Here is a 22,264-nt window from a genome sequence, read left to right as displayed (position 1 = left end):
ATCAAAAAGGATATTTACTTTGAAATAATCGAGAAATGCCGAATTAAACATACTTTCTCATATCTTAGTGGTGGAGCAATCAATCAAAACATATGCAAAGGATTATTAATCAGTTAACATACCTATCTTATACAAAACTATTACATCACTTTCAAAATAAAAATTAAAAGATTTGTTGAAGAATGTCTTGATAAAATAGAGTTACAATTTACAATATGGTTATAATTAAGATGAAATAGAGTTACAATTTACAATATGGCTATAATTAATTCACAATACAGTTATAATTTATTCATATGTTGTCTTCCACTTGGTTGGTACTGTCCAATGTGATATCTAGTTTACCACCAAACAAGTAAATTAATATTCAATTTTAGCTTAGAGAATAGGTATAATGGCAGATTGTTTTATCATCTTTCAGCAAACACCATAACGCAGTTGCAACTACACTATATGTTTATGTATGAACTTTTAGATCAATAGGGGGCATTTGCATGTTTTATTAAATATGCCTGAGTAAATCAGTCTTGTCAGGTTCATTATTTTACTATGATGTTAACAGATGTTTATAAAAATTGTCTGTAAATTCTTCATGTCTGTTATATTAAATATTTAGTGGCTCACACAACCACTATAATATGAGTGACTACACTAGGTTTCAGCTTCTGATGAATTTCAATTTCAGATAATGTATTTTATCAAGACAATCTTCAAAATCTTCAACAAATCTTTTTAATTTGTTAATTTTATTCTAAAGCAATGTAATAATTTGTATGAACTGATTAATAATCCTTTGCATGGGTTTTGATGGGTTGCTCCACCACTAAGCTATGAGAAAGTACGTTGTAATTTGACATTTTCTTGAATATTTCAAAGTGATATGTAAATATCCTTTTTGGTTTTAGATATGATACAACAAGGCTTTTGTAACCACCATACTGAAACAAAACTCCATTAGTTAATTCATAACAGAGATGGTTTTACCTGTACTACACGGTGCAAACTAATCAAACAATGGAAAATCCAGGATGGAATGTAACAATATGAGAGAAGGAAAGTTGCTACTCACCATATAGCACAGATGCTGAGCGGCGATAGGCACAATAAAAAGATTCACACAATCACAGCTTTCGGCCATTAAGGCCTTTGTCAGCAGTAGACACACATACAAATGAGCACACACATACTCTCATACAAAAGCAACTTGCACACACATCTGCAGTCTCAGAGAGCTGAAACTACACTGCAAGCAGCAGCACCAGTGCATGATGGGAGTGGCGACTGGGTGGGGGTAAGGAGGAGGCTGGGGCGGGGAGGGGGAGGGATAGTATGGTGGGAGTGGCGGACAGTAAAGTGTTGCAGTTTAGACGTTGGGTAGGAGAGAAAGGGGGGAGGGGGTAAGTAGCAGAAAGGAGAGAAATAGAAATAAAAATTAAAGAAATTAAAAGACTCGGTGTGGCAGTGAAATGATGGCTGTGTAGTGCTGGAATGGGAACAGGGAGGGGCTGGATGGGTGAGGACAGTGACTAACGAAGGTTGAGGCCAGGAGGGTTACGGGAATGTAGGATGTATTGGAGGGAAAGTTCCCAACTGCGCAATTCAGAAAAGCTGGTGTTGGTGGGAAGGATCCATATGCCACAGGCTGCAAGGCAGTCATTGAAATCAAGGATATCATGTTTGGCAGCATGTTCAGCAACAGGGTGGTCCAATTGTTTTTTGACCACAGTTTGTCAGTGGCCGATCATGCGGACAGACAGCTTGTTGGTTGTCATGCCTACATAGAATGCAGCACAGTTTCTCGGTGGCCACTCACTGCTTTCACCTAGGCTTTGAGGTCAAAAACACCACAGCTGTCAGCAACCGATGCTGCAGTTGCCTACACACACACACACACACACACACACACACACACACACACACACACACACACACACAAACGCACACACACACCACTGCCAGTTGTTGCTTGGATAGTGAACACAGATTTTCAACATGCAGTAGCAGACTGATGCAGCCAAATTTGCCAATATGGTAGCAGATAATGCTGATGCTGACAATGAGCACAAGCTGGGTGATTGTACAGGTGAACAAAGTCCAATGGAACTACTAGTGAGTGTGTTTGTGAAACTATATCAGCGAAAGAATAGCAAAAAGAGAGAAAACTAAGTAGTTCCTTCTTAAAATTTAATCACTTCAGTAAGATTAAACATAGTCAGTAATATCTTACATGAAATTAAAAATCTAATAATAGATTTAAACAAATAATTATGCTGGCACATATTCCATTAAAGTAGAGAGTTTAATCATAAACTGGACAGTTTAAATGAACAATTAAATGGTCGTGCAGAAAACTTGAGAAAAAAAGTTGAGAATAATTTAAAACTTACATTAAGAGATCTTGGTTTGAAATAACATATGTTTGAAAGAGGAGGCACAGAGCAGGGGAACATGGGGTACAGTGAAACATGGGGCACAGTAAAACAAAACGGTTTTTCCACAAAATTTTTGAATCTGACTAGTGGCACTATTATTGAGTAAAACGTGAGTTAACTACCTGCTATTGATTTAGTTTCAAAATGGCTGCCATTGAGTAGAGCCATGTTGGGTCAGAGTGTTTTTTCCTGGTAGATAGTAAATTTTGCACATTTTCTGATAATCTGCATTGCATAATTTTACTGGTGTTTATAGAGTAATGTGTTATATATTTGAAAACAACATTGTCTGCAGTACAGACACAGGTAAGTAAAATTAATGTTAATCAATTAGTTTTTAAGTCAAAACATGGTGTTGGTTATTCGGGTATGTGGGGCACATTGAAACATGAATCATTGAGGCACAGTGAAACATTTCAGTCTGCACCCATATGATTTAAAAATACATTATTATTGCCAAACAAAGATTTCTTAAAAGTAATTTTACCACATTAAAGTATATTTATGTCCCTACTGTGACCTTTGATGCTAAAAATGTCTTATTTATTTATTTAGATACGAAAAATGTGTCATAATTACAAAAGAACTACAAACATTGGTTCATCTTCCAAAGATTCGATGAAAGAAGCTGTCAAATTTATCCAGAGCAGAATGAGTATTCATGCAGCTGCTGTAATGAAAGGTGTGAAGTATCCAACTCTTTTTCAGATGTGTATGTAAGTCAGAAATCTACGATGATGAACAGGGAGAACTGAAGTGTAGACTCAATTATGAAGTAGAAAAGAGATTTATGTTGAATGGGAGAAGATATATGGAGAGTACATTCTACAATCTTAAGAAATCTTCTATGGTCTTTCAACTGAACAGTGTGGAAGTTAACCTATGAAATGGCGGTTGCTCTTGAAAGTCACCACCCTTCAAATTGTGATGAGTAGAAGACAGTGAGTGCTGATTGGTTTAGAGGATTTTTGGCAAAGAATTCAAAATTAAGTATTCACACACCAGAGGGATGTAGCCTGTCTAAGGCCACTTCATTTAACAAATCAAATGGTGTGACATTTTTCAGTAATCCAGTCACTTTATAAAGGTTGCCCTGAGCTTGCAACTGGATTCAGAGCATTTAATCCAGATGAAATTTGCACCAGTATGGTACAAAAACCTCAAAAAGTAGTTGCAGAAAAAGGTGTAAAACAAGTTAGTAAGAGCATGAGTGCAGAAAAAGGAACATCTGTGACAATGTGTTGCATTGTTTCTGTTAATGGCAACACAATTCCATCTGTGATTATTTTCCCTAGGGTTTACTTCAAACCTTTTATGACTGACCATGCCCCTCCTGAACTCTAGGGCTAGCTAACAGTTCTGGCTGGTTGACAGCTGAGCTCTTCATACATGTGGTGAAGCACTTTATTAAACATTCTACAATTTCAAAAGGGGAACCAACTTTAATTAATTCTCTGTTATAACCAAGAAAGTCATTTATCAAAGTGTTAGAAGCAGCAAAGAACAATGGAGTCACAGTTCATAAGTTTCCACCAATAAGTTGCAACCTCTAAATATTGGTATTTTTAAGTTGTTTAAGACATTTTATAATTCTGCTGTTGGCAATTGGCTTATGGAACATTCTGGTCATACAGTCTCAATTTATAATGCGAGCTGTGTAAATGTAGCTCATCAGAAAGGAAATGACACCAACCACTAGGATAGCACCAGTTCACATATCAGCAAGTTTAATTTTTCATAGACATGTTTTCACAGGAGCAGACTTCCTGGGTAGTTATGTTACTGACTGTTCTTTTGAAGCTTTGGTGAACAGGAGTTATTGTTGATGGAAAATGAACTCTAACAGGAGGCTTCATGTGCAAATGAACCCACCTCATCTAAGGAAATTTCACAAGTGTTCAAATATTCTCCTGAAAATGTCAATGCTTACCATAAGGCTGATGAAAGGAAAAACAAAAGATGTGGCTGCAGGAAGGGGAAAAGTATCGTTACTACCAGCACACCAGAAATGAAAGCATGACAAGATAACTTAATGCAAAAAAAAAAAAAAAAAAAAAAAAAAAAAAAAAAGAAATTGCAAGTGAAGAGGTCACTTTTTGCAAATAGAAAACAGCATGATTCAGATTCTAGCAATGACAACACTGATGCAATTATCCTAGATGATTCTGACAATGATGAAGAAATGCATGAAGAACTAATGACATAATTAAAGCCAGATGAGTTTGAGGATCTGGAGAGGGATCCAAAAGCAGAGGATTATTTTTTGGTGCAATTTGAAACCTCCAGCAGGAAGAAATTTTACATTAATGTTGTAACCAAAGAGAAAGACTATGAAGTAAGCCTTTTTAGGACCAGCAAACAAAAGGAGAATTCAATTCAAAAACCACAAGTTGATGACATAACATCAGTGCACCACACCCAAATAAAACTGCTTCTCCCAAAACCTATTCAATGTGGACAACAAAAAGATTCAAGAGCCCCTTATCATTTGAAATTGACTTTTCTTCTACAAGTATGGTATAAATTTCAATGAATGTTTTTGCAAATTTATTGAAGTGTTGTATTTATTTGGTAGCTGTGGACATTCTTATTCTAGTATTGTGAAACATTCAAGTTTTTATATATAGAGCCTAAGTAGCCTACACAATTTAAGGGTTAAGAGTGTAGTTAAGAGTATAATTTTTTAAAATAATAATGTCCAATAATTATTATAGTAATGTGTTTTTGGTTTAAAAAAAAAAAAAGAGATAAATGATACAAGTTGAAATGTTACAAATGTTTGTTATCACTGTGCCCATCACTTCTTTCAGTGTACCCCATACATGGGGCATATTGAAACAAATGTAAATGTTGATTTCAAATTATAATTACAGTTACTAGGAAAAATTTCTCAGCTGTAGAAGTTGTGTTCTACAATGTGCAAACAAGTATCTATTCATCCTATGTATTACAATGTCAATTAAATAAATAAAAGTGAATTTACAACTACATTTGGATTAACTGTTTCACTCTGTCCCATGTTCCACTAACATTAAAGTGGACGTGAGTGGAGCAAATATCCTGAACCACACTAATTTTGGAGAAGTATTTAAAATGTTTACTGATGCATCAGATATTGGATTGGGCTGTAAAATCTTTCAGGAAGGGCTAAATGACGATGAAAAACATTACAATGCTGTATTTGCCAGTAGATGCCTTAATGAACATGAACATAATTATATAATCACTGAAAATGAAGCATTGGCTGTAATATGAAGCTTTAAACTTCCAGTATCTTTTAGAAGGGCATGAAACAATTATATAAATGTATCATCAAACATTTGTCATTTCTAATGACAAGTAGGCTACTACTTCACAGATTAATGTGATGGTTTTTGTTCCTACAACAGTTCAATTTTGAAATTTGATATGTTAAAAATTCATAAAATGTAATACTGGGTGCTTTACCTCAACTTCTAATAGGACTATCTGATGAAGAAAGGTTATAAGTAGAATTGCAAGTTTACTTTCCCAGTATAAGAGGGCACAAAAAATGGTAAAGGTACTAGCAAATAATGTCATTTATCTGCAAGTAGAGGATCCAAAATTTAAATTAATTATTCAGAAAATTCAAGAAATGTCAGGAAAACTGAAAGATTTAGATAAACATAAACTCTTAGAACAATGTGTCTTACTGTAATAGAACTACAAATATCCAACATCGGCATATTTTTGTACAAGATGAAACTGTGTAAGACCTTCATTGTGTACATACATGACGGATACGGTCACTTTGGAATTAGAAAACATACACAGCATATGCACAAATTCTACTATCTTAAAAACCTGGGAATAAAGGTAAGGAGCATCATCTGTGCCTTTCTGTTATGCCAAAAAGTTAAAATCATGTTGCCATTTCCAAATATAAAGATGTATCCCATAATGCCAACAATGTATGTTTCACATTAAGATCACTCGATAAGGTAAGAGGATTAGGGCTCTTATGGAGGCATTATAATGTTTCTTCCTCTTGGACTTCTTCTCATGAGCAGGTTAAATCAGTTTCAAGAAAAGGTTGCTAATAATTAGAGCAGTATATAACTGTGAACTCAATTTTGATCTACTTTTATCACTGACATCTAAAGAATACAATCATCTTTCCTATTTAATATTAATATACTTTTTCATATGAGTTGCAGATTGCTCAGTAGAGTAAACTGAACTTTTTCTGAAACACTTCTCATGAGAACAAAGAAAAGTTAACACATAATTATTTTGAGATGTTACAGAGTCATGCTATACATCTCTTTGGCATGCACGTCAGGCACAAGAGTGACCAGTTAATACTAAATGGGTGACTTAGATTCAAAATGGCTCACATACTTCAATCAGGCATGACACTCATATACCGTTAAAAAAAAAAAATATCCCTTTGAAATATAATTAAAACTCAAATAACAGTATATTAAAGCCACGCATTTCCCATGTTTGCACTAGAAGCAGGATTATGAATGTAAATGTGAACAATTCTGTGATGTTACACCACACAGGCATCTGTTTTTCTGTCACTTTATCTGTGAGTGGGACAGGAAAGGAGATGACTAGTAATGGCACAGAGTACCCTCCAAAATGCACCATGCAGTGGTTTGCGGAGTATGTATGTAGATGTAGATGTAGATACATTGCTACTCACCACATACAGGAGTGGCTGAATCGAAGGTATGCATAATGGAAAAATTTGTAAATTATAATATTAAACCTTTGGACAAAATTCTTTTTAAGAAATAAAAGAAACAGACACATCTACACGAGCACAGCTTCCCCCCCCCCCTTTCTCACTCTCTCTCTCTCTCTCACACACACACACACACACACACACACACACACACACACACACATATGCACTGCAGGGATTCGAGAATTTCTGTGTAAATTCTAGAACAACTCAGCCTTCTACCGTATCGGTCTCAAACACACGATATTCTGGATATGAGTGTGGGATGGTAGAATCCTACCTACTGCACCTCACACGTTTGTGTGTGCAGGTTTAAAATCAGTCGCAGGAAGAAAGTAGACACGGCAGTCGGATGGCACCAGCAAGTACCTGTCGGGCAATCCATGGATGTTTTAGTAAGATTGTAAGGAAGAACCATGGAGTTTATAAGCAGCTCTGTGCTTATTGTGTCATTGACTACTGTTATTAAAACAAGAACAGTTGAAAAAGTACTCTTGTAGACTCTTGATGCAATCTTGTTAGAGGCAAGATTCATTTTATGATTCATGTTAAGAAAGGTCATAGTATCCTAGCCAACTTCCTTTTAATTGTAACTTAGTTTGTTTTTAACATCTGACTATACAAAAGACTTGCAGGAAGTTACATATTCATGTGGAAAGTGAAATTTTTATTGTGTATGGAGGTCAAACACATTGTCAGTTGATGAAAAGTAAAGTTTGTATGTCTGCTTATTTCATAAGTAGAAAGAGTCTAAAAATCCCTGTACATAGTGTTATTCGATGGAGAAGAAGTCAATAGGGTTTCCAGTAGTTTGTATGTCTGCTTATTTCGTAGAAAGAGTCTAAAAATTATTGTACCTAGTGTTATTTTACGGAGGCAGAAGTCAAGAGGGTTTCCAGCAGCTGGCTACTCAGTACAGAAGAGTGGCTGCAAATTCCAAGTAAGACACCTCATAAAGAAGTCGAAGGTGTTTTGGGGGAATAAGCCAATATAACCCAGATCCACACTCACACTTTAAGTTGTCAGAGTGTTAGAACACACCCATGGTGTCACTGACTGATGGAACAGGAATTCGACTGAACCTAATGTGAGAAACAATTTCTTGGGTTGTATGGTGGGGTTAAGGAGGTGTCATGGATGGGGCAGGAGAATGACAGCAGGGTAGGGGTGAAAGGAGATGCTGTCTTGCCTGTGGGATCATGCAGGGGTGTGATGGGGACAGGATAGTGCCGATAGGTGCAGTGTCAAGAAGCTGCACTCGATGAGGGGTGAGGCATTGAGGAGGGAGAAAGGGTGGGAGAAAGGAGACAAGTGGAGAAGAGCAGTAAGTCTAGTAGGAGAGTTGATGGAACAGAAGATGTGTGTAGAGGTGGAGTGGGAGCAGGGAATGGGATAGTTGGATAGATGAGATAGACTAGCAAATGGTTAATAGAACAAAGGATATTTTGTAGGGAGAGTTCCCATCTATGCAGATCAGAAAAGCTCTTGTTGGTAGGAAGAACCTAGATGCCACAAGCTGTGAAGCAATCATTTAAGTGAGGCACATCATGTTGGGCAATGAATTCAGCAAGTGGGGGATCCAGCTGTTTCTTGGACATATTTTGGTAGAAGCCCAACATATGAACAGACAGCTTGTTAATTATTATACTCACATTGGAAGCGGTACAGTGGTTGCAGCCTAGTTTGTAGATCGTGTAGCTGCTTTCACAGGATGGAGTATGAGATGCAAGCAACAGGACTGGAGTAGGTGGGAGTGGAAGAATGTGTTGTTGTTGTTGTGGTCTTCAGTCCTGAGACTGGTTTGATGCAGCTCTCCATGCTACTCTATCCTGTGCAAGCTTCTTCATCTCCCAGTAACTACTGCAACCTACATTGTTCTGAATCTGCAGGTGTATTCATCTCTTGGTCTCCCTCTGCGATTTTTACCCTCCACGCTGCCCTCCAATACTAAATTGGTCGTCCCTTGATGCCTCAGAGCATGTCCTAATAACTCATCCCTTCTTCTAGTCAAGTTGCGCCACAAATTTCTCTTCTGCCCAATCCTATTCAATACGTCCTCATTAGTTATGTGATCTACCCATCTAATCTTCAGCATTCTTCTGTAGCACGACATTTCAAAAGCTTCTATTCTCTTCTTGTCCAAACTATTTATCGTCCACGTTTCACTTCAATACATGGCTACACTCCATACAAATACTTTCAGAAACGACTTCCTGACACTTAAATCTATACTCAATGTTAACAAATTTCTCATCTTCAGAAACACTTTCCTTGCCATTGCCAGTCTAAATTTTATATCCTCTCTACTTCGACCATCATCAGTTATTTTGCTCCCCAAATAGCAAAACTCCTTTACTACTTTAAGTGTCTCATTTCCTAATCTAATTCCCTCAGCATCACCTGAAAAATTCGACTACATTCCATTATCCTTGTTTTGCTTTTGTTGATGTTCATCTTATATCCTCCTTCAAGACACTATATATTCCGTTAAACTGCTCTTCCAATTCCTTTGCTGTCTCTGACAGAATTACAATGTCATCAGCGAACCTCTAAGTTTTTATTTATTCCCCATGGATTTTAATACCTACTCCGAATTTTTCTTTTGTTTCCTTTACTGCTTGCTCAATATACAGATCGAATAACATCGGGGAGAGGTTACAGCCCTGTCTCACTCCATTCCCAACCACTGCTTCCCTTTCATGTCCCTCAACTCTTATAACTGCCATCTGGTTTCTGTACAAATTGTAAATAGCCTTTCGCTACCTGTCTTTTACCCCTGCCACCTTCAGAATTCGAAAGAGAGTATTCCAGTCAACATTGTCAAAAGCTTTCTCTAAGTCTACAAATGCTAGAAACATAAGTTTGCCTTTCCTTAATCTAGCTCCTAAGATAAGTCGTAGGGTCAGTATTGCCTCACGTGTTCCAATATTTCTACGGAATCCAAACTGATCTTCCCCGAGGTCGACTTCTACTAGTTTTTCCATTCGTCTGTAAAGAATTCGCGTTAGTATTTTGCAGCTGTGACTTATTAAACTGATAGTTCAGTAATTTTCACATCTGTCAACAGCTGCTTTCTTTGGGATTGGAATTATTATATTCTTCTTGAAGTCTGAGGGTATTTTGCCTGTCTCATACATCTTGCTCACCAGATGGTAGAGTTTTGTCAGGTCTGGCTCTCCCAAAGCTGTCAGTACTTCTAATGGAATGTTGTCTACTCCTGGGGCCTTGTTTTGATTCAGGTCTTTCAGTGCTCTGTCAAACTCTTCACGCAGTATCATATCTCCCATTTCATCTTCATCTACATCCTCTTCCATTTCAATAATATTGTCCTCAAGTACATCGCCTTTGTATAGACCCTCTATATACTCCTTCCATCTTTCTGCTCTCCCTTCTTTGCTTAGAACTGGGCTTGCATCTGAGTCTTGATATTCATACAAGTGGTTCTCTTTTCTCCAAAGGTCTCTTTAATTTTCCTGTAGGCAGTATCTATATTACCCCTAGTGAGATAAGCCTCTACATCCTTACATTTGTCTTCTAGCCATCCCTGCTTAGCCATTTTTCACTTCCTGTCGATCTCATTTTTGAGACGTTTGTATTCGTTTTTGCCTGCTTCATTTACAGAATTTTTATATTTTCTCCTTTCATCAATTAAGTTCAATATTTCTTCTGTTACCCATGGATTTCCACTAGCCCTCATCTTTTTATCTACTTGATCCTCTGCTGCTTTCACTATTTCATCCCTCAAAGCTACCCATTCTTCTTCTACTGTCTTTGTTTCCCCCATTCCTGTCAATTGTTTCCTTAAGCTCTCCCTGAAACTCTGTACAACCTCTGGTTCTTTCAGTTTATCCAAGTCCCATCTCCTAAAATTCCCACCTTTTTGCAGTTTCTTCAGTTTTAATCTACAGTTCATAACCAATAAATTGTGGTCAGAGTCCACATCTGCCCGTGGAAATGTCTTACAATTTAAAACCTGGTTCCTAAATCTTTGTCTTACCATTATATAATCTATTGAAACCTGTCAGTATCTACAGGCTTCTTCCATGTATACAACCTTCTTTTATGATTCTTGAACCAAGTGTTAGCTATGATTAAGTTGTGCTCTGTGCAAAACTCTGCCAGGTGGCTTCCTCTTTCATTTCTTCCCCCCAATCCATATTCACCTTCTATGTTCCCTGCTCTCCCGTTTCCTACTACCGAATTCCAGTCACCCATGATTATTAAATTTTCATCTCTCTTCACTATCTGAATAATTTCTTTTATTTCATCATACATTTCTTCAATTTCTTCGTCATCTGCTGAGCTAGTTGGCATATAAGCTTGTACTACTGTGTAGGCATGGGCTTCGTGCCTACCTTGGCCACAATAACGCGTTAACTATGCTGTTTGCAGTAGCTTACCTGCACTCCACTTTTTTGTTCAATATTAAACCTACTCCTGAATTACCCCTATTTGATTTTGTATTTATAACCCTGTATTCGCTTGACAAAAAGTCTTGTTCCTCCTGCCACCGAACTTCACTAATTCCCACTATATCTAACTTTAACCTATCCATTTCCCTTTTTAAATTTTCTAACCCACCTGCCTGATTAGTGGATCTGACATTTCACGCTCCAATCAGTAGAATGCCAGTTTTCTTTCTCCTGATAACGACGTCCTCCTGAGTAGTCCCCACCCGGAGATCCAAATGGGGGACTATTTTACCTCCGGAGTATTTTACCCAAGAGGACGCCATCATCATTTAACCATACAGTAAAGCTGCATGCCCTCAGGAAAAATTACAGCTGTAGTTTCCCCTTGCTTTCAGCCATTCCCAGTACCAGCACAGCAAGGCCGTTTTGGTTAGTGTTACAAGGCCAGAACAGTCAATCATCCTGACTATTGCCCCTGCAGCTACTGAAAAGGCTGCTGCCCCTCTTCAGGAACCACATGTTTGCCTGGCCTCTCAACAGACACCCCTCCATTGTGGTTGCACCTACAGTACAGCTATCTGTATCGCTGAGGCACGCAAGCCTCCCCAACAACGGCAAGGTCCATGGTTCATGGGTGGGGATGTATAGAACATGTTTTGCATCTAGGTCTATTGCAGGATATGAACCATGATGCAAGGGGTTGGGGGCAGGGGTGGATAGGAATGGACAAGTACTGTGCAGCTTCAGTGGACATTGGGGTACCACTGTGGGAGAGATTGGAAGGATATTCTCATTTCATGGCATGACAAGAGATAGTTGAAACTCTTGTCAAGACTGTGATTCAGTTGCTCCAGTCCTGGGTGGTGGTGAGACAAGGCATGGAAGATTTATTTCTGGACTCAGTTGTGAGGACAATTTCAGTCTGTCAAGGCCTCAATGAGACCCATGGCATATTTAGAGAATAACAGCTCGGCACTACAGATACAATAACCACAGGTGACTAGGCAGTACAGAAGGAACTTCTTGGCAAGGAACGGATGACAGCTTTTGAAGTGGAGATATTGTTGGTGGATGGTAGGTCTGACATGGGCAGAGGTATTAATGAAGCCATCTTTTAGGTAGAAATCAACTTCAAGGAAGGGTTCGACAAGGAACAGTCAAACTGAGTGGGGGAGAAGGTATTGGGATTCTGGAGGAATGTGGATAAGCTGATAAGGGGTTGTGGAATTGACCTAAGGGTTTGTGGAGGGACTTAAGATCCTGATGCATTAATGAAATGCGACCAACGTGGCAGAGGCTATAGGCGATCGTATCTGAGAGCTGGCAGAGTGCCTCTGTAAGGCAGTGCCTGTGGTTCATAACCACAATGACGCAGTCTTTGTTGGCTGGTTAAGATTAGAAGTTGGAATCAGTTTTTAGGCGACTGATTGCAAATGTTAAGGTGGTTCCCACGCTGAGGGATTTGAGGAATGATGGTGAGGCAAATTTTGAGGTTAAGAAATTCTGAAAAGTTAACAGGGGGTGATGTGGGGGCAGTGATGGTGAATCAGAGTTGGATGGAGGAGCGAACTGACTCAGGTCTTTGGAGGCATCACCTAGAGACAGACCTGTAGTACAGCAATGGGCAGACACATGGCACCACATTATGGCAACCTTTCATGGGCCACCAAGAAGGACCCTTCCTAACCACCCTGAATCTCAAACCCATAACCTGGTTCAGATTCATTGACGACATCTTCAAGATTTGAACCAAGGGTGGGGACACATACACATTTCTCCAGAGCCCCCCTCATTCACTTCAGCTGGTACTCGTCAATACAACAAGTCAGCTTCCTAGAACTTTATCTCCACTTCAAGGATGGTTACATCATTGAATCATCCGCATTAAACCTGCCTATGACTAACTACTAACTTCAACAGCCATCACCCATTCCATATAGTCTATCCATCTGTGTTCATTGCATCTGTAGTGACGAGCTGTCTGTCTCCAAATATGCCAAGGGTCTCCCTGAGGTCTTCACAGATTGGAATTACCATCCCAACTTTGTCCAGAAACAGACCTTCATTGCTTGTCTCTCAAGTCAAACACCACCTTCCACGTATCCATTGTCCAATCACAAAGGAGCACACCTTTCATAACTCAGTACCGTCCAGGGCTGAACCAGGGTTTTGACTACCACTAGTCATGCCCTGAAATAAGGAATATCTTACTGACTATCCTCACCCCCCCCCCTTCCCCCCCACATCCCCTCTCACATCAGTATTCTGCTGCCCACCAAACCCATGCAATATCCTTGTCATTCAATACTCCACTCCCACTCCCAACCCCCTGCCTCACAGCTCATATGCCTGCAATAGACCTTGATGCAAAACCTATCCTATACATCCTCGCACCGTCACCTACTCAGTTCTGTCACAGGCATCTCATACCACATTGAAGGCTGGGCTACCTGTGGAAGCAACCATGTGATCTTCAAACTAAGCTGCAACCCCTATAACACTTTCTACATAGGCCTGACTAACAAACTGTCTGTCTGTACAAATACCCATTGGTAACTGGGCCAAGAAACAGCTAGACCACCCAGTTGCTGAACATGCTGCTCAATGTGATGTGCTTCACTTTAGTGGATGCTTCACAGCCTGCACTATCTGGATTCTTAACACCAACACTAGCTTTTCTGAATTTTGCAGGTGAGAACTGTTCCTACAGCATATCCTTCATCCCATATTGCCCCTGGCCTCAACCTTTACTAGTCCCTGTCCCCCATCCACCTATCTTCTTTCTCCCACTCCAGCACCACATACACCCTCTATCCCGCTAACAATCCTATTTGAATTTTCCTGTTCTGTACTTCTCTCCTCTACTCAGCACACAGCACAGCCAGCCGACACTGCACCTAGTAGCTGAATCCCATTCCCACCATGTCTCTGCATGCTTCCATAGGCAACAGAGACTCTTCCTCAGCTGTGCCCTGCTGCTTCCTCACTCTCCACCCAATGCTACATCCCAGCCATCCCAATGGATACTAATTCACATCTGATACAGACACATTTGTACTCTAGTGCCCAGACACGGTGGCTATGTCTGTGTAAGTTGTGCTTGTGTGATTGTGTGTGAAAGCTTATTATTTTAGCCATCTTTTTTTTTATTGTTGCTGTCTGAAACTCCATGCTTCCTTTATGTGGTAAGTAGCAACCCATCCTTTCCATATTGCTGTTAGTAACATCATGAGTAGACTCACGTTTTAAGGATCTTAGGACAGCTTATGCCCCTGACTAGACGTGGTCACAGTATGAAGTATCTTCTTGAGCAGATGAGGGGGTTCTCCAGCAGTTTTGTACAGGGAGAGGGGGAGGGGGGGGGGGGAATCTCACTCCCATAGACTGTGTACACTTTTGTCCTTTTACCTAGAATCTGTCTGTGTAATGCATAAGTAATTTACTGAGTCTGAAAGTACCCAGAACTGCTCAAGAAACAGAGTTCTCTGTTGAATGTAATACGTAATTTTACTGCGCTGTTTAATCCTTGGAGCAGCCAAACTGTTGTTACTCAAAAGAATAAAGTGTGACTCAACAAGTTCCTGAGAGAATACCCAATGTATTATCCAAAACAAATAACTCAAATCTTATTAAACAATATCTACACTAGAACTTTCCTATACTGCCCCAGCCCAGAATGTTTAAACCTACAACTAGCATTGTAATGGACCACAATGGACTTTATGTTATGTTGTTGAAAAGCGAATGGACAGCATTTTTGTTCCTATCAGGTGGGCAATGACATAAAATACTAATGAAAATATATATTTTAGCTCATTCCCACAGACAGTGCAACATACATGGTTGAAAGGTTATTGGACTGATGGGAAGATGTACTTCCGATTCAGGCTAGTATATGGAGAGATATCTTTGCAGATGCTTTTCATAGGAAGATGACACAGTGTGAGCATTACTGAATGATTGTTCTATTCACTATAGCATTTTATAACTGTTAAGGAATAAACTAGAGGTTTATCTGTTACAGTTGCTAGAAAAATTAATTTGATGTCATAGTTGCTAAAGTAGTAGTAGTAGTAGTAGTAGTAGTAGTAGCAGTTGTTGTTGTTGTTGTTGTTGTGGTCTTCATGCAGCTCTCCATGATGCTCTCTTCATCTCCAAGTAACTACGGCAACCTACATCCCCATTTTTAACCCCCACACTTCCCTCCACTAATAAATTGGTGATCCCTTGATGCCTGAGAATGTGTCCTATCAATGTGTCCCCTCTTTTAGTCAGGTTGTAATACAAATTTCTCTTTTCCCCAGTTCTATTCAGTACCCCCTCATTAGTTATGTGACCAAGCCATCTAATTGTTAACACTCTTCTGTAGCACCACAAACTGTTTACCATCCATTTTTCACTTCTATACATAGCTACACTCCGTACAAATACACTACTGGTCATTAAAATTGCTAAACCATGAAGATGATGTGCTACAGACGTGAAATTTAACTGACAGGAAGAAGATGCTGTGATATGCAAATGATTAGCTTTTCAGAGTATTCACACAAGGTTCACCCACCGATTCCATATTCTGCTAACAGTCATAGGATCTCGACCAATGCGAGCAGCAATGTCGTGATACGATAAACTGCAATCGCGACATGCTACAATCCCACCTTTATCATAGTCAAAAACATGATGGTATGCATTTCTACTCATTACACAAGGCATCACAACAACGATTCACCAGGCAATGCCGGTCAACTGCTGTTTGTATATGAGAAAGCGATTGGAAACTTTCCTCATGTCAGCACGTTGTAGGTGTCACCACCAGTGATTGTTCTATTCGCTGTAGCATTTTATAACTGACCAGGAATCAACTAGAAGTTTATCTGTTACAGTTGCTAGAAAAATTAATTTGATGTTATAGTTGCTAAAGTAGTAGTAGTAGTAGTAGTAGTAGCAGTTGTTGTTGTTGTTGTTGTTGTTGTGGTCTTGATGCAGCTCTCCATGATACTCTATCCTGAGCAATTCTCTTCTTCTCCAAGTAACTACTGCAACCTACGTCCCTGCATATGCCACCAAAGGATGCCAAATTTTTATTACCTCACTGTCCGCAATTGTGATTGGTCTGGACATCTTTTTAAGCCACTGCACTCAGATCTCCGACACAAATTATCGTCAGATCACTCTCAGATTATGCGAAGCATATGGATGAGAATGCAGTAAGGCTTCATGAACATAGTTCCACACCAGTCAGACCTTACAGATGTAGCATAATGTCAATGAGGACTTTAAAAACCTAGCACAACACTACTACTCTGACAGCTAGTGAGAATTGTAAACCAGTACTTGTGGAGGCTGAGTGCTCCGGGATACAAAGTTATGTATGCTTTATTCTGAATATCTGAATATATTGTAAATAAATACATTTATATTTTAATCATTCTAGAGTGTTTTATGTGTTCTAGAGTGTTCAGCAATTAGTTACACCAAAGGACATGACGGACATTTCAGGCAAAGAGTTGGCAATATGTGACTACTTGGGATTCAGGGAAGAAGATTCAGAATCTCTGCACACTGAACTAATCAAGAGTTCTTTCATTGTCAGCAGATATAACTAAAATTTCCTTTTCTATAAAGAGCCAGGTGAGGAAAGTGTCTAAATCACTTCATTTTTTATATAATGGAAGGAAACATTCCACGTGGGAAAAATTTATATATAAAAACAAAGATGAGGTGACTTACCGAACAAAAGCGCTGGCAGGTCGATAGACACACAAACAAATACAAACATACACACAAAATTCAAGCTTTCGCAACAAACTGTTGCCTCATCAGGAAAGAGGGAAGGAGAGGGGAAGACGAAAGGAAGTGGGTTTTAAGGAAGAGGGTAAGGAGTCATTCCAATCCCGGGAGCGGAAAGACTTACCTTAGGGGGAAAAAAGGACAGGTATACACTCGTACACACGCACATATCCATCCACACATACAGACACAAGCAGACATATTTCTTCATTTTTTTTTCTTCATTTTTTTATCTACTCAAAAAGTGATTTAAATTTTGTAGGCAATGGCAACTTCAGGAGACCAAATGCTCACTGCACTTATTCAGTTTCAGAGTAAGCAAAGCAACAATTGGTTAGTGAGCATAAGCAGATTTGTGAAAGCACAAGTTCAGTAAGCAATATTGACTGAAGCAGAGAATTCTGGTTGTCAGGTGTAGTCTCCTCCCTTCCACATCATCGCCTGCACTCATACTTTGCAATAACTTGGTGCAATTTTTGGGGGGTTGAACATGGGCTGCACACATCACATCACATGCCTCTCATATGTCTCCAAAATAACAGCCACTGCAAACTGCTACTATACATGGCTTGCCAGGCATCACTAGGTGGCACTACACATGCACTGGAGGACAGAAAATTTGCATCACCCACTACCTGCAATTGTGATTGGTCTGTGCGTCTTTCTATACCGCTGTACTCAAAGCTTTGCCTCAGATTATCTTCAGGTTATCACAAGACTACTCCCACCTCATGTCGAGTACATGGCATGGATGACAGTGCAGTGAAATCTTACCACACTGCAAGACACCAGTGGGATCTTACAAACCTAGCACACTCGTGGAACAGAGAGAGAGAGAGAGAGAGAGAGAGAGAGAGCGCGGGGGGGGGGGGGGGGGGGGGGATGGAGGGAGCGGGGGGGGGGGGGGGGGGGCCTGCAGAGACACTGCTGGACACGAGGGCATGTATGCTTTATACTGAATATATTGATATTCTGTAAATAAATACATTTATTTTTTAATCATTCTATAGTGTATGATATTTTCTAGAGTGTTCATCCACCTCATTGCACTAAAGGACACAAGCATTACTTTTTGTCACAACAGCATCAAGTACGAGCACTTTTAGTGGTGTGCTTATTTTGATTTAAAACTATTGGAGAAAGACCTATTGTATTTACCTTGCACCCATCAGATATATATCACTCTCAGAAGCATTTGAGGGAAATATGAACTGTAGGGGGGAAATTTTCAACAGTACCAACGTAGAAAAAGAATTCAAAGTGTTTGGTTTGGAACTGATCTTAAGAAATTCCATTCTGGAATTCAGCACAGTAAGATCAAGTAACACTTAAATCTAGTTGATATCTTGAACTCATAATTCTTTTGAGATAGTGTAAATACCTTTATATTAAGTTTTACAATTAACTGCAGTCTTTCTTGTTGAATCACCATCTCATTGAGTATGTAAACGCAGACGCACATCTTTCTGTTCTCCAGGTTCTATCCATCATTCAAAAAGGGTGGTGAGAGCTATTTATTATTTGAAATTCATCATGTTTCATACTGCATTTAAATTATAACTATAAGAAGAAAATGCGGTTTATTGTATTTTCCTTATCACTGTGTATGCTGAAGCATGGTTTGTGGTCCTTCTAAAGTAAAGGCACTGTTGTTTGATTACAGTATTCTTTCAAAACTTTATAAACATCAGTCCTCTGATTGCGATATCCTTCATACTGCTCTATAAATACTGAAAAAATATTAATGTTGCCTGTCTCCTGTTCTGTTGCATTAGCCTTGTGTGATTCTAGCTAGTCTTCTGAGTAAAAAATGAGAATAGTCAATCAATTGAATCATGACACAAAGCATCAAATGAAAATATTAAGAGGATAAGCAGAAATCACAAATGTTACCATTAATTGGATTGAAAAATTTGTTTCAAATAAAATAATAATATCTTCAAATCATATCTGATTTCAGTATAAATTCCTTATGATAGATTCTTCATAGTGGTATGAAAATGAAGAGTTCAATAATGCTCTCAACTTAGTTATCGAACTGAAAGCTTTAAACTATCTGGTCAAGAGAGATGTCATATTCTTGGAGTACTCCAAAAAATTATTTTCAAAAAAATGGGATACAAAAGCAGTGTGTGATTCAGATTGTATCTGAGTATCGCCTATGTACCCATAACATAAAAAGAGACTATCTCAACAAATAGAAACTTTTAAAAGGAAATGATTTTCTTGTCATACTGCTTCACAAATGCTGTACCTAGTAGCTCTGTAGATTATGTCATTAAAGTTAATACATTAAGTTGAAGTTGAAAGTAATAAAGTTACTGGGTAATCAGCTAATTCTTAACAATGTTTTTAAGATGAAAAATGAATAAGAATTTTATGCTAAATATAGAGCTGAGGGGGCATGCTTTCCCTATTTCATGTTGAGCCTAAATTACACAAAATTAATTTTCTTGTGAAAAGGAAACAAACTGCGTGTAGCACAAAGTAAAGATCAAACATGAAAAAGAGACTCATTATCATCATCATTGTATGACATTGTATATACTGATCAGCCAGAACATTATGAAAACAAACCTGCTATCAGTATAAACCTGTTCAGATGATAGCAGCATCACCTGACAAGGAAAGACTGCTAGTCAGACATACACATAGTGCACGTAGTACAAGTGAGCATGCTGTCCATGTGCAGAATGGGGAAGGTGCGTAATTTATCTTAATTTGACTGAGGGCAGATTATGATACAACAGGTGCTTGCATGAGCATTTCTGAAACTGCATGACTTATCAGGTGTTTGAGGAGGGTTGTGACGAGCGTCTTCAACATGTGGCAAAACCACATTAAAATATCATGGGGGTGGGGGGCCACCCCTCATCACAGATGTCAGAGGTCATAGGCTGGCCAGACTGGTAAAACAGGACAGGTAGCGAACTGTGATGGAACTAACAACAGACTTTAATGCTGAGCAGAGTACAAATGTGTCTGAACACACAGTGCACCAAACACCCCTAACAATGGGCATGCAGACAAACCATGCATGTGCAATGTAAATACCATGACATTGGCAACTACAACTGAAATAGACATGTGACCAATGGAACTAGGCACTAGCACAGTGGCAGAGCATTGCATGGGCTGATGAATCATATCACATTGATGGGAAGGTGTGAATCTGTCGTCATCCAGGGGAACAGCTCCTTGACACCTGTAGACAAGTGGGTGGCAGCTCCATTACGCTCTGGGGAACATTCATGTGGGCATCCATGGGTCCAGTGGAGCTCGTGAAAGACACCATGACAGCCAAGCAGTATGATACACTAGTTGAAGACCACGTAACAATCATGTTTCCAAATAGTAATGGCAGTTTTCAGTAAGATAATGTGCCATGTCACAAGGCCAGGAATGTGATGGAGTGGTTCAAGGAACACAGTGGCAAATTCTAATTCATGTGCTAGCCCCCAACTCATCAGATCCTAACCAGATCAAACATAGTTGGGATGTCATGATACACGGCATCAGAGCTGTTGGATCACCTCCTTGGAATTTATGGGAATTAGGTGACTTGCATGTGCAGATGTGATGACAACTCCCTCCAGTAACCTAATAAGGCCTCACTGCTTCCATGCTTTGACACATCACCACTGATATCAGTAAAAAAGGTGGATGTACCATCTATTAAGTAGACCAGTGTACAAACTTGGTACCTTGCGAAAGGTCTTGTCAATCTCATCAAATTTTCGTGCTTCTTCTGGGAGCTGAGTACGAATGTCACCACCAACAAATATCCCTTCCAAGTATAACCATTTTCTCTGCACTAGGAACCATTCATCCATAACATCACTAACAGTGCTTAAATCCTTTTCCCACTTTTGCACAGTTGGTAGGAATGGTCCAACAAATCTGCAACAAACAAATTCAGTAATTTTCAAAGACATCCAAGACTAATTTATCAACATGTATTAATGACCACAATATTGTTTCCCAAATGAACAATTGTAAACTATTTTTTTAAATCTATTCATATAGAAATTCATATTAGAAATCAGCTGGACAAAGAAAGTGTCTCAGATTCCCTAGGTATTCATATTAATATTTATTCTCAACAACTCATCATGTACATTATATGAGTTTTGATAACTGCACTTATGAATGTATACAATAATAAGATTTTACCTTAATATTACATATTAGATTTAGATTAAAAATTAAATGTTAGTTTTAGAATACCATAATATTATAGAATTCTTACCTCATAAACACAGCTTTTGACTAAAAGGTTTTGTAACTACCTCTCACTGCCAGAGGTAGTCTATTATACAGTGTTATGCCAGTACATTTAAAACTATTTTGGCACTTAATTAGTATATTCTAAATCAATATTATTTCTGTTTCTTGTTTCATAACTGTGGCTAGAACTTTTGTAAGTTAGTGTATCTGCCTGCATTTTCTTTGAAAGGAGAGGCACTTTAACATAGAAGGAAAATATAGTTAGTACTTTTAGTTCTCTGCAATGTGACCAGCAGGACTCACTAGAATGCTTATAATTATTCTCAGTGTATTTTCTTCCTCCCCTGCCCCTCCTTAGATAAACACTGTTTTCACACGAGAAGAACTGTGGCCATGAAATTTTCCATAAGTTAACTTATGGAAATATTTCATGGGCACACAAGAGTGGAAGAAAGCATTACACAGGGTGTATATGCAGACAAGGAAAAAAAATTCCAGGATTTTTCCCAGATCTCCCAGTTAAAAATACATTTTCTACTGGGTGAAAATACACTTATTCCATGTTAAATGACAGTATTCATTCCATTGGAACAGTAAAACTTATCAATCCTTTGAATGGATACGGTTTTATACAGCAGCGTAGAATTTCTCGGCCCTTTAGAAAATGAAACTCTGGGGAGAAAAACATG

The 22,264-nt window shown here is 38.8% G+C and overlaps 1 protein-coding gene across 1 annotated transcript in view; it reads right to left on the bottom strand.

The window, feature by feature from the left end:
* LOC126484896 (dynein axonemal heavy chain 10) overlaps window positions 1-22,264 on the bottom strand; it is a 1,141,797-nt gene that overhangs the window by 924,889 nt on the left and 194,644 nt on the right. Inside the window, exon 16 of the mRNA XM_050108495.1 lies at window positions 21,053-21,248. Within this exon, the coding sequence (XP_049964452.1) occupies window positions 21,053-21,248 (196 nt within the window). The remainder of the gene's footprint in view (window positions 1-21,052; window positions 21,249-22,264) is intronic.

The sequence above is a fragment of the Schistocerca serialis genome, chromosome 6, assembly GCF_023864345.2.
Source record: "Schistocerca serialis cubense isolate TAMUIC-IGC-003099 chromosome 6, iqSchSeri2.2, whole genome shotgun sequence".
NCBI lineage: Eukaryota > Metazoa > Arthropoda > Insecta > Orthoptera > Acrididae > Schistocerca > Schistocerca serialis.
This window is presented reverse-complemented; position numbering and strand designations above follow the sequence as displayed.